This window comes from Gasterosteus aculeatus, chromosome 4, assembly GCF_964276395.1.
Source record: "Gasterosteus aculeatus chromosome 4, fGasAcu3.hap1.1, whole genome shotgun sequence".
In the NCBI taxonomy this organism is placed as follows: domain Eukaryota; kingdom Metazoa; phylum Chordata; class Actinopteri; order Perciformes; family Gasterosteidae; genus Gasterosteus; species Gasterosteus aculeatus.
This window is the reverse complement of record NC_135691.1, coordinates 11062940-11074847: the sequence shown is the minus strand read 5'-3', so window position 1 is coordinate 11074847 and position 11908 is coordinate 11062940. Positions and strand designations below refer to the sequence as shown.

At 40.2% G+C, this 11908-nt stretch overlaps 2 protein-coding genes across 10 annotated transcripts in view; one reads left to right on the top strand and one right to left on the bottom strand.

Annotated features, from left to right (window-relative positions):
* The first annotated feature begins 2200 nt into the window (after positions 1-2200).
* cdx1a (caudal type homeobox 1a) lies at positions 2201-5582 on the top strand. The gene is made up of 3 exons (XM_040174441.2): positions 2201-2717; positions 3601-3749; positions 4597-5582. Exons 1-3 carry the CDS (start codon positions 2399-2401, stop codon positions 4747-4749), a joined length of 621 nt encoding a protein of 206 aa, XP_040030375.1. The 5' UTR covers positions 2201-2398; the 3' UTR covers positions 4750-5582.
* The window catches only part of LOC120817836 (neural cell adhesion molecule 2), a 99179-nt gene continuing 92485 nt past the window's right edge, over positions 5215-11908 (bottom strand). For 3 of the 9 annotated variants that reach the window (XM_078102184.1, XM_078102186.1, XM_078102183.1), the window contains 4 exons: positions 9177-9431; positions 8928-9092; positions 8713-8823; positions 5215-8338 (listed from right to left, as the gene is read on the bottom strand). In XM_078102184.1, the coding sequence (XP_077958310.1) occupies positions 8154-8338; positions 8713-8823; positions 8928-9092; positions 9177-9431 (716 nt within the window). In that variant the 3' untranslated portion in view covers positions 5215-8153. Of the gene's footprint in view, positions 8490-8712; positions 8824-8927; positions 9093-9176; positions 9432-9573; positions 9895-10532; positions 10743-11908 lie in introns of those variants that run through there. The other 6 variants (XM_078102190.1, XM_078102189.1, XM_078102188.1 and 3 more) reach the window with 6 other exon arrangements.

Here is an 11908-nt window from a genome sequence, read left to right as displayed (position 1 = left end):
GGGTGAGAAGCTCAGCCATTCGTGAGGAGCTCGGAGTAGAGCCGCTGCTCCTTTGCGTCGAAAGGAGCCAGTTGAGGTGGTTTGGGCATCTGGTGAGGAAAATGGATGGATGGATGTTTTGTTTAACTCACTTATAAGCAGAGCGTGAGATTAAATGTACAGCAGGAGAAATTAGAGGAACTAACGACGTCCTGTTGACCTTTGTGTGTCCTTTGTGTGAGACACTAAGCGTGTGATCTTAATGTTTCTGGTTTGAGTCCTGAACTTTGTTGCATATCATTCAGCTCTCTACTGCATACTGTCTAAAATAATGCAGGAAATGAAAAAAGAAGAGAAAACAGAGCACAGAAGTCTAGTTGGAGTCTTCGCTCCAGCATTCGAGTGGTCGGTTGCATTCAGACTAAACAGAATGTAACTCAATTTCATTAAATTATTGTATTGTTCTTTTTAAGACTCACAAAAAATGTGGGATGTTTTTATGCTTCAAGAACCGTAACCTGATGCAGTTCTACACAATGGCACTAGTTGCTACTTACAGTAAGATTCAACTCAACTTTTCATTACATTACATGTCATTTAGCTGACGCTTTTATCCAAAGCGACTTACAATGAGTGCATTTGTTACCGGCACCAGACCTAGAGAGCTCGTTCCACCATTTCAAGGTGGACAGCAAAGAGTCGTGATCAAGTCGAGTATTTTGCTCTCAGTGAGGGAGGAACGAGCAGTTTTGCAGATGCAGAGCGGACTTGTTTAGTTGATCATGACAAACAAAATGGGCTTGGAAAACATTTTAAATCATTCTTTTCAAAGTTACTGTCACAATTTGGATTCATTTCCTGTTTTATTTTGTAGTTTCCTGCCACTTGTGTCCCAGGGTTACCTTCACTTCCTGCCTTGTCCTGTCACTGTTGGCAGACTTTTTGTGAACTCTTATCGGTCTTCGAGGACAGTGGAAAATGAAAGCTCTGTGTGCGTCTGTGCACCTTCCAGTCGTAACAATATTACGACTGCAAGGAAACCAGTGGGAACGTTATTTAGCCTCCACTGTTTAAACTGGAACCATGGAACACATTTTATTCCCCAGTGATCCGTAATTTGGATAAATAGTGAAGAGTCATACTGGCTGCAAGAGCCTCAGACTCCTCTGAATGTCTGAATAAAGGTCTTGAAGGTCCAGTTTATACATACATCATGTTATTGATGATAATTTATGATGGTTATTGATGATAATGTATTCTCTAAGTGCTAAAAAGTGCGAAAGCAACGCTGCCTATGATCTATTGTATTTCTGACTTTTCAGATTTGCTTTTGATGTTGCACTTGTCTCTTCACTACCATGCGCCTAAACTGTGGAAAAGCAAATACTTACTGGACGAGATACAGATACTGAATGTTTGGTAGACTCAGTTGCAAATGTATCCACAGACAAGCTCAACAAGTACAAAACACATCATACGATTTGTCATGTTATCCTGAGTACATCAACTGAATGTGGAAAATGAAAATAAGAGAAGCATGGAAGCTGTGAAACTGCTGGACTTCACACCCGCAAAGTCATTTACAAAACTCTGGCATCCTCATGTGGCTGTTTAAAGTTGTTTCCAGTTTCTGTATCAAAATCTATGAAGCGTTCAAAATGAGTTTATACTCTATAAGTCCACAAATAAACTCGTGGATGTCTTAAATCTATAGAGCTGATTTTTCCGGTTGTGTAAAAAAAATGTATCACTGTTCCTGCCTGAATGTGTGAAATGGAAGCATTAAAACCGTAGTGTGACTCATTTTAAAGTGTCATTGTTTTTTGCATCATTGTATCAATTTGGACTTGAATTCAGTATATAAATCCTGGCTACTGCCCTGCTGACCAGCCAGATGAATAACTTTACATTTCTTAATGCTACCAACACTTATTTACTTTTACTAAGATGGCGACTACATTTCACATGGTGATTTAACGTGCTGGTGTGTTGTTTGATAACACTCTAAAACCACGGAGCTCACTCACATCTTGTTTTACAATCTCTCTGCTGATATTCACATGACATTTCCACTTTGTCGTGCACGCGCACAAGCACACACTGCCCCCGCACCTAGAATGATGGCCTCACGCAAATGATCCCAGGCAGACTCAGTAAATCAGGGTCATTGTACTCACGTCGCCAAGACGATTAGGCAGGTGGGTCTCGGGCTGCACGTGACGTCACGATGATACTCTTGAACTCCTCGGCAGTAAATCTATAAAGGTGTGTGTCGTCGTACTGCGCAGGTAGCCAAACCTTGGACTGAAGTAAGAGACAGAACGCCAGCGCATGCCGGGAATACACAGGGAGGCCTGAAATGCGCCAGGCAGTTTGATTCCCCCGAGAGTGACCCCAGCCGTGGGACCAGGACACCGGCATGTACCCCAACTCGCACTCGGCCAGGCATCCGGCCCAGACCCTGTCCCTGAACAGCCAGTACTACGCGCCGTCGTACGACTTCCCCGGCTACTATCAGGACCCGTCGACAAGTGGCTGGAGCTCCGTGTGCGCTCCCCGGGAGGAGTATTTGTACGGCTTCCCGGGGTCAAGCCCCAGCCCCGGGCAGGTCATCTTCTCCTCCCCGGAGCTGAGTGTCACGCCTAACGCCGCTGGAGAGGCGTACAACTTCGTCCCCGGACAGGACGCCTTCAACTGCGGGAGGAGACCCCATGAAAGCGCCAGACCGTCCTTCTCAGGTGGGCGTTAAGACTTCGTACCGGTGACAGACACAGAGGTCACCGTTGGCTCATTATAGGCTGTGAGGCCCAGTGGCCGGTGATACATTGTACGTGATAGGATATGAATGTAACTTTAGAGGATTAGAAGTCTTTTTTGAACACATGTTTTGAGCAATCTTGAGGTAGATCACAAAACGGATGTTTTCATTTGACAGGAAAAGTGTTGTCTTGATCAAACTTACCCTATTGGTCTACTGGAAGTAGAAGAACTTTGATCAGACAATTTGCGGTGTCAGTCGCCGGTTCAGTCACGAGATGATGACAAGCGAGGCGCCAGAGGCCGGGTGGGTGTAGAGATTATAGATATGGCGCAAATTCATTCGCAGGAAGGATTTCAACATGTACACAGAGCGGCCAGATAACAGAGCACTGCAGGAAGTCAAACCCAGTGCGCTCTGAAGGAAAACCCTCAGTCCTCAATTTTGTGCGTGTGTGTGTGTGTGTGTGTCTGCTTCAATCGATACTGTCACATGGTCAAGATTTCAGATCAATAACTCTGACTACCCAGTATGTGTGTGTGTGTGTGTGTGTGTGTCAATGAATAGCTGGCTGCGTAAACACCTGTGTAAACAGCACTCACAGCGATAAGGAGAACACACTGATGCAATGCCGAGGAGACTCTTTACATTTGTTCGAATTAGCGTGATTAATAGAGGTAATGAGGCTTTAAGTGGCGCCCGAACTTGAACGCGGCACCAGACGTCTTGGGATTAGTCATCTGTTTGGAGACGGCTCAGACTGCACGTGACTCTGTGGCCTTATGATAATGTTTAAAACACATTCAATCACCTGAACTGGTATCAGTTGTTTTGCTAAATCAGGGTTATTTTGTGGGATTAAGGAACAAAAACCCGCACCAAGGACAAGTACAGGGTGGTGTACACCGACCAGCAGCGCCTGGAGCTGGAGAAGGAGTTTCAATGCAACCAATATATCACCATGAGGAGGAAGACCGAGCTGTCAATGGCACTGAGCCTCTCCGAGAGACAGGTGAGACTGGTTACACAGGGGCCCGACGGAAAAGTGTCAAGTAAAAATCAATGACAAACTCTTCAACATTATTAAAAAGAGTCAGTAACCAGAGAGGGTCTGAAACATAGCATGAGGACCCCGATGAGATCCACAGACTGAAGGTCAGACTCATGCTCGATGTGGAGACTGTCACGCTCATCCTGCAAACTCCACCGGCTGTAAAATGTAAAGTGTTTTTTAGCAGTTATGAAAACAACTCTCAATTTGTAATGCTCCTTTCAAACATTATATTAAGTTTATCCACATGGAAAGAACCCTGCTGTTGTGACAGGGAGTCATGAAAGCAGTAACCTATATTAGCAGTTGCAAGTCCTAAAACCATAGAAGCTTTGGCCCATGAACGTGTTTGGTATGTAGTTTTCTTGTTGCCTTTGACGTAGTTCATTCTAATATAACACACATTAGCAGAGCGTTTTTGAACAATTTGAGGGAACCAACTTTAGATCAGCAGAAACCTCTGTAAACCTTGACGTCATGTGGCCACCAAAACCTCCTGTACAAGTAGAGTTAATGGGGAATACTTCATTCTTCATGATGTCTTTACTGTCTTGGTTCAGTTTTCCTTCCTACTCATTACAATTGTTAAATCCACAGTTGGGTGCAACAAGGTCTCTCTGGGAACGAAGGGAATTACTAAACTTAAGCAGAAGTAGACGAAGCGGAGCGATTTGTCAGCTGGAGGTGACACATTACAGACAGTCAAGTGAAAGCGAACATGGAAGCGATTTTGCATCATTATACTTCAGTGTCCTAAAATCTTCCAGTTGAATCAGACACTAAATAATTTGTGACGCTGATATCTCAGGTGAAGATCTGGTTTCAGAACAGACGAGCCAAAGAGAGGAAGATAAACCGCAAGAAGCTGCAGCATCCCGAGAAGGCCTCCACTACAACGCCGACCCCACTGACGGCGGCTGGACCCTCTGACCCCCACACGCCCCCCAGCCTCAGTGTCTGACCACATACCAGAGGACTATAGAGACTGATGCAGCGGGAAAGATGTAAATAGCCTTATTTTTGTTTTTATGACTTTAGCATTCACTGAATGAAGATGATCATCATGACATGATGTTAAAATGCTGCACCGCCTGCTTTTCAACGACGAGCACTACACATCTTTGTTGCATTGACAATCTATGCGGCATTTGCACAAAACTTCAGCGCGTTCAAGGATAAAGAGTCACTGAATAACTTTACACTTATTCTTGAAGTAGTTTAAAGCAACACTAACAAAGCATTTCATAAGTTATTCTTTCTTTATCTCAGACCAAATGTCGACATTTTTCTGAAATCTTTGTTGATAAAAGTGAAAACATATTCATGAGTAGGAGAGTAGTTCCAACAATAGTTGATTAAACTGCATGAGAAATACGTCTCTAAATCACACGTGTGAGTAAATGAATAAACAGTGGAGTACAATGAAGGAAGTACATCTGTTTATTGTCATTTGAATTTACAGGCGACGCAGAGTGTTACAGCTCCTACTTCTGAGGGAAGAAGTCAAATATGCTGAACACAAAGTTCAAAACACATTTATTAATCTTTCTGTTGAAGTGTGGATGCTGGATTTATCATGAGAATACATCATTACAAAGTATAAACCAAACTTCTTTAAGTTATGGAGGGGGCCCGCTGTGTTTGGTGTGATGGAAATTGAAGTGTTTTTGTTTAAAAAAAAAAAAAAAGAAATAAAAGAAAAATGCCGTGTTATTAAAAAAGAAACATGATAAACCAATCCATAAAATCTGAGCAGGTTTATAATGACATTAAAACATTTGGTTAAAACTCTTACAATGTTGAATACCTTATTTCATTTGCTACATCGTAATAACAGAAAGGAACTGAGAGCAAGCGTGTTCACAAATGACTGGAATATTAAGCTTTCACAGCAGAATGAAGCCCCATCCTGAAAAACAGCTGCTACATGACTCACTGCCCACCGACATTTAACGGCTAAATGCAGACGTTCATTTTTAACATAGAAAGAAGAAGTCCCTACGTATCCGTTCTTATGTATGTGTGAAATGTTAGTAAGTGCTACTTTGTATATATTAACTCACGCTCACATTGTCACTTTAAAGAAGGGGGAGAAAAGAGTAGGTGGATGTAGAAATGTAAACCTTGTACGGACATATTAGGCAGAGGATTGCAAAAACGTTCTTTTAGAAATAAACCGCTGTACCACAAATTTTGGGCAACTCGTCATACATTTGTCAATCGTTGTGTTCAGTGAATTCCCCTGTTTTCATGTTCATGTTGGTTTTTGGTCATGGAGCGGCCAGTTCGAGTCCCGGCCGCTCCATGTCTCAAGTCGAAGTGTCCCTGAGCAAGACACCTAACCCCTAATTGCTCCCCGGGCAAAATGTGAAAAGCCATGGGTTTAAAATGTAATGTAAGTCGCTTTGGATAAAACCGTTCCTTAAATGACCTGTAATGTAAAATAGAAAATGATGCTCAGTGCACAGGCCATGTAAACCACTGGTGTACAGGCTTACTTGCACACAAAATTAGTTAATAAATACATGTAATTAATGACATTATTACCTGAGATGAGTTACATTGACCATATAAAATCATACATTAATACAGGGCATATCACTAAATGATTTCCACACTAACCTTTACATCTCTAACACTACATTTCTTTACATTCACACAGTTCCACATTAAAAGGATGTACTTTACAAATACTGTACAAATAGTAAATTAATACTAAAAACGGAACTCATGACTAAGTGGCAATGGAGGATATCTTCAATCAAACACCTGCTAAGGATTGTAGAATTGCCACCAGTCTTGCTTTTATAATTGGACACATTTGGCGTGTTTGGGTAGCCTCACATGAATGTGTCACTAAATCACCTGTTTTTTATGAAAAATAAATGCTTAATTGTAGTCCAACCAAACCTATAAAGGGCTCTGGTGCAACAGTTGAATCTCTTTGGGTTTCCAATGGTGTGCACACACTTAAAGACTAACTGCTGCTACAATACTGCACACGATGGTCCACATACTGTCATTGATGTGAACAAAGTAGCAAAATGGTTCTTCTTAAAATGGTTTTATAACCCCCCTCCTGCGTGGTCAATGATTAGCTCACTCGAGTTTGTGGGTCAGAAGTTCAACTGTGTTTCAATGAGAGGGTTCAACTAAAAAAATGATCTCAGGTGGTTGTGTAATGACACCATAACTATCAGGAGCAATAAACACCAATTTTATGACTTTACAAATAATCTGACCTGGAAGTGCATGGTTATCAACTTTTAGCCTTAAGCTGTCCAACCAAACACATCAGGTAACTTTAATTAATGATGCTTTAGAATCTAAAGTTCTGAGGAGTTCTCATGTTGAATGTGACGTTTTACTGTCCATCCTTTCTTCACCTGCCAGAAGCACAGAAATGGCTTCATATGACATCTTGTCATCAATTTTACAAGGTTATAGTAAGATAAATGACTGTATTTGTATCCAAATACTGAACCTTCTTGAAGGTTTAGGTGACTGGTTGATATAAGATTTTGATAAATAAGCAGCAAATTCTCAACTAAATACACTGGAAGCCACAAAGGCAGATGAAACATGAAGAACAAAATATAGAAACATGAGGGTGTTAAAAGATAAACACATTGAATGCTCAGTGTGTCAAGTCAAAGTGTTTCTGGCACTAGCTCTCTCCATCTCAGTAAAGGATCAAAAGTATGAGGAACTGAATGCAATGTGATTGCTGGCAATCGTGGGAAACAATGTGATTTAACTGCATGCTTCATGTCAGCAGATACTAAAATGGAAGAATTATATTACTAACTTTCCTGTTATTGTAAGTATAAGATTAAAGCCTCTCCAAAACTGCAATTAAGCAGAAGTGTTGAAACCATGGAAACATGAACTATGCAGATATCGCAAATTTCCTCATAGACATTTCTCTACAAACTGAACAATTTGTAAGTTATAGCGATTGGGGAGATAGCTTGGTCTAATTTGACTTAAAACAAAACGTTAAATGAATCCCCACTAAATACAGTAAGCATGATAATACACGTTTATTCTGTTAACTAATCATTCTACATCTGGTTCATGAATACATTTCAGTCCAAGTTCATTCTAACAAAAAAATACTTTGTAATCCAGTGAGTTAAAAGTAGTGACATACATTTTTAAGACCTGTATTAAAATTTCATATGTATATAATTTCAGGTTTACAGCGTGAAGATAGATATGCTCATGAATTAGAAACAAGAAGTAAATGTTTAAGGAGGGGAACGGAATGTAATATTGTTATCGGAATATTTGAAAATATTTTTGAAAAATAATTTAATAATTGAAGCTTCTGCCTTCATCTGTTCAGTCTCTAAACCCTGTGAATCATCGCTCTCTACGCACCTTGGCGTACACGCACTCGTCTGCTGCTGGTTCAACATTGTGTCGGGGTCGCTGTGAAAACTTCACTTCCCCGTACTCCACCTCCTCCTCTGCTCTCTGCTTCATCTGCCTCCCCGGCCGCGGCCCAATCCTGACCTCAGAATAGGTTAATTCCTGGTCGTCTTCTTCTGCAGAGTGAAAGGAAAGAGACACAAATGTCTATTTAATGTTGAGATATATAAAGTACTTAATGTAAGTACTGGTTTTAAGTAAAAATGTGAGGGGTACTTAACTTTACTGGAATCCTTCATGCCCATTTGTACTAATTAACTCCATCAACTACAACAATAAAAGCCTGCTTTAACTTTAATGCATGATCTATTGGTATATTTTTGTTTCCAGAAATTTCTTACATATTGTAAAGCAACATTTTCTATGTTTGTAGTGGAGTTAAATTAGTTTCCTTCCAAGTAATAAACATAAAGCATCTGAATATTTCCTCCACCACGGTCTGTTGGTTTCATGAATTATTAAAGTCATAGCTTGACATTTTGTTCTGTACCTTTAGGTTTGTTTTCTCTCTTTTTCTTCTGAGCACAGACGACAGAGACCCCGACCACTAATAGAAGTACGAGTGCAGCCAAAACACAAACTGCTGTTGTCAATGTTCTCACTGTAAAAAAAGACACAAGAGACATGCAGAGCTTTAACTTTAGCAAACAGTACAGGTGTCACAACTGGTGCAGGATCCAGTATTATTGGTGGATGTGAAATTACCGTTGATGTTAGTTGATTCTGTGATGTCAGACTCGTCACCATCCCGTGGCAATGCTGTGTCTGTGGGGGAAACTTTTGTCTCAATACACAGATTATTATCGGCTGCAACCACCCACTGTGATATGTGCGTCCCATTGGCTGAGGTGCAGTTAATGAAGATGAAGCCTGCGAGACAGATCAATAACTGATAATCAGATAATCTTTAGTATTGTTGACGTCACAGTTTTGTCGCCTCATGCTGTCACTCACCACAGGTAGAGACCGTCTCTTCTTTTGAGTGACTACTGACGTCATTCCTGACCGAGCAGACCAGTCGTCCTGAGACGTGTTGTTTCAGAGTGATGATGTTCGTCTCATTGTTTCCACCGAGGAGCTGAGAGTCTGTCAGAGTGTCTCCATCCAGAGTCCAGCTGTACTGAGGACTGTCTGCTCCACCAGAGGAGCAGGACACCTTCTCTCCATGGGACAGACACTCATGGACCAGCAGGACAGAGGACACAGGAGCTGAAAGAAACGCACTCGGATGACTTTTCATATTGACATAATCTTGATCATTCTGTAGAGTTCCTGATACAGAGCAGCCCAGACATTGATACGGACATAGAGCACATAGAGCATAAGATGCGTGTAATAAATAGTTATTTACCTTGAATGGTCAACTGTTGAACCCTGGAACCTGATGACTTTCCATCTGAACCAGAGGTGTCAAGTTTATATTCACCACCATCAGTCCTGATCAGATTATTGATCCTAAGTGTTCCATTACTGGGAGTAAAGAATGATCTGTCTTTTAACATATTAGACACAATGGCATTGTTTTTCATATTCAGTATTGTTGTTCCATCCTTAATCCATTGGTATGTTTGAATTTCTGAGTCTTTGTCCATCAGCTGGAGGACCAGAGTTCCTCCCAAAGCTCCGAAACACTGAGCTCCGTTCTGTCGGCCATCACAGTGGGTTTCCACACCTGAACATTTTGCAACAAAAAAAATGAAATGATTTTTAGGCATTTGCTAATTTAAAGTGTGTTTGGTGCAGCTGTGTCTCTATCAGACAACATTATGCAAACAGGCGTTTTGATGAGTGTTACGCAGTTTATATTCAGCTGTAAAACATTTTGCCAAATTGTGGTTAACCCGTCCAGTTATAAGGAGTTCATCCTGTGTTTTACACCTACATACCTTTCATTTTAATTATACTGAAGGTCGAACATTTTGAATATACACCAAATGATATTTCAGGCTGTATTTGGTAAAAATCAAATAATGCACATAATTTAATTAAAAGTTATTTATTAAAAGATAAACATTCTGTTTGACAAGCTTTAATATGATGCCGTGAATCTGATGACGGTATTTAATCTTAAACTTTCAAGTGACATTAAGAGCAAAATCAGGGATTGTCGGGATGAAATTATTTAAAAGATATATTAAAAGATTCATACCTCACGAGAGCGCAAATACCAGTTAACAGTATATTCTTATATATTAGTTAATAATTAGTGATATGTCCTCAGAACCATCAGGGTTCTCCTGTTGTATTTGACCTGCACCTCTGAGAAGAAAGTCTAAACTTAAGACTTGGTGTTAAAGGTAAACGGCTCACCGTGAGAGACTCCCAGAAGCATCACAAACAGTCCAACCACAGCCTCCATGTCTCCAGGGTCCAAAAAAAACGTGTCTGCTGTTCTGAGAACCAAACATGCAAATCCCACTGAACAGCCTGAAGAGATTCCAGCTAATGAACAGCCTCTGAGCAGAATGTGTGAAGACTACGAACCGACCAGAGCGTTGTTGTGTTCATCTATTAATAGAGAAGGAAGTGATACAGGTTTCACTTCCCCTTTTAGCCTCCAACCACGTGACCTCTGTCGGGGATGAACTGAGTGGAAAAGAGGGAAACATTCCTCCTTCCTGCTGAAAGAGGATTCGAAACTGCGGCTGGAATTTGTCATCTCTCCATCTCATCATTTCCAACGATACTAGAACATGATCCACTCTGTCAATCATCTCTTAATACATTATTACAAGTTAGATTTGACCAAACGTTGTCTGAACCTTTCAAACTGCAACTGTTTCATAAACAATTTACTTACATTACTGTTTTTTGAACTTTTCAGACTAAAATTGTAAAAAACGTTCTAAACTACAACAAAATGTGTATACATTTAGATCCCAAACCTATTTTTGTATGGGATTTTATATGGACTCGTGCCTGGAAATAAAGTTGAATGAAGGCCTAATTTTCACAAAGATAACTTTCAGGTAGAAACTGTGGCTGTTCAGCTGTCATATAGTTGAAAATCCTGTAAAAATAAAAGGTTATGATCCAATAAAACACAAATAAATTAATGGCATCAGAGGAGAGGACATGAATTTAAATCTTTATCATGTTAACTTATACTCAAATAGCACAGTAAAAATGAAGGAAAGGTCATCACAATATTATATCATTGCATAACGTCAGCCTCTGTGAACAATGTTTCTTAAGCTTTAAAATACAAAATGTCTCTGAAGAATCTGTCGACCTCTGCTGGCGAATGTTCATTAGAGACAAATAACTTAAGACATGAAAAGACTTAAATGTTTACACACTTACGTTTTAGTGGAGCAGGCGGTTTGAGTGACATCTCGCTGTTGCTAGTGTTTTTTAGGTCAGTGTGTTATGAGCAGTGTTGGGCAAGTTACTGAAAATTAGTAATTAGATAAAGTTACTAGATACTTCTTTTAAAAAGGTAATTTCATTATTTACCAGTTAGTGTATATCAAAAGTAATTAGTTACTCGGGAATGTAACTTTTATTTTAATTTTTTTGTCTGCTTTTTAAATGTAATGAATATGAAGACTACTGAACAGTCAAACAAAATAAACATATTTTTTAGACCCATTTGTTGTAATCAACAGGACAACGGGCCTTCAAATCAAGTAGTAGTACGCTACAAAAGTCCCTTTTAATACTTAATACGAAAAAACTGTCTGTCA

Coding starts and splice junctions, on each gene's coding strand:
- cdx1a (XM_040174441.2), top strand. CDS start 2,399: ATGTACCCCAACTCGCACTCGGCCAGGCATCCGGCCCAGACCCTGTCC. Junction 2,718..3,600: donor CGCCAGACCGTCCTTCTCAG/GTGGGCGTTAAG, acceptor TGTGGGATTAAG/GAACAAAAACCCGCACCAAG. Junction 3,750..4,596: donor TGAGCCTCTCCGAGAGACAG/GTGAGACTGGTT, acceptor CTGATATCTCAG/GTGAAGATCTGGTTTCAGAA.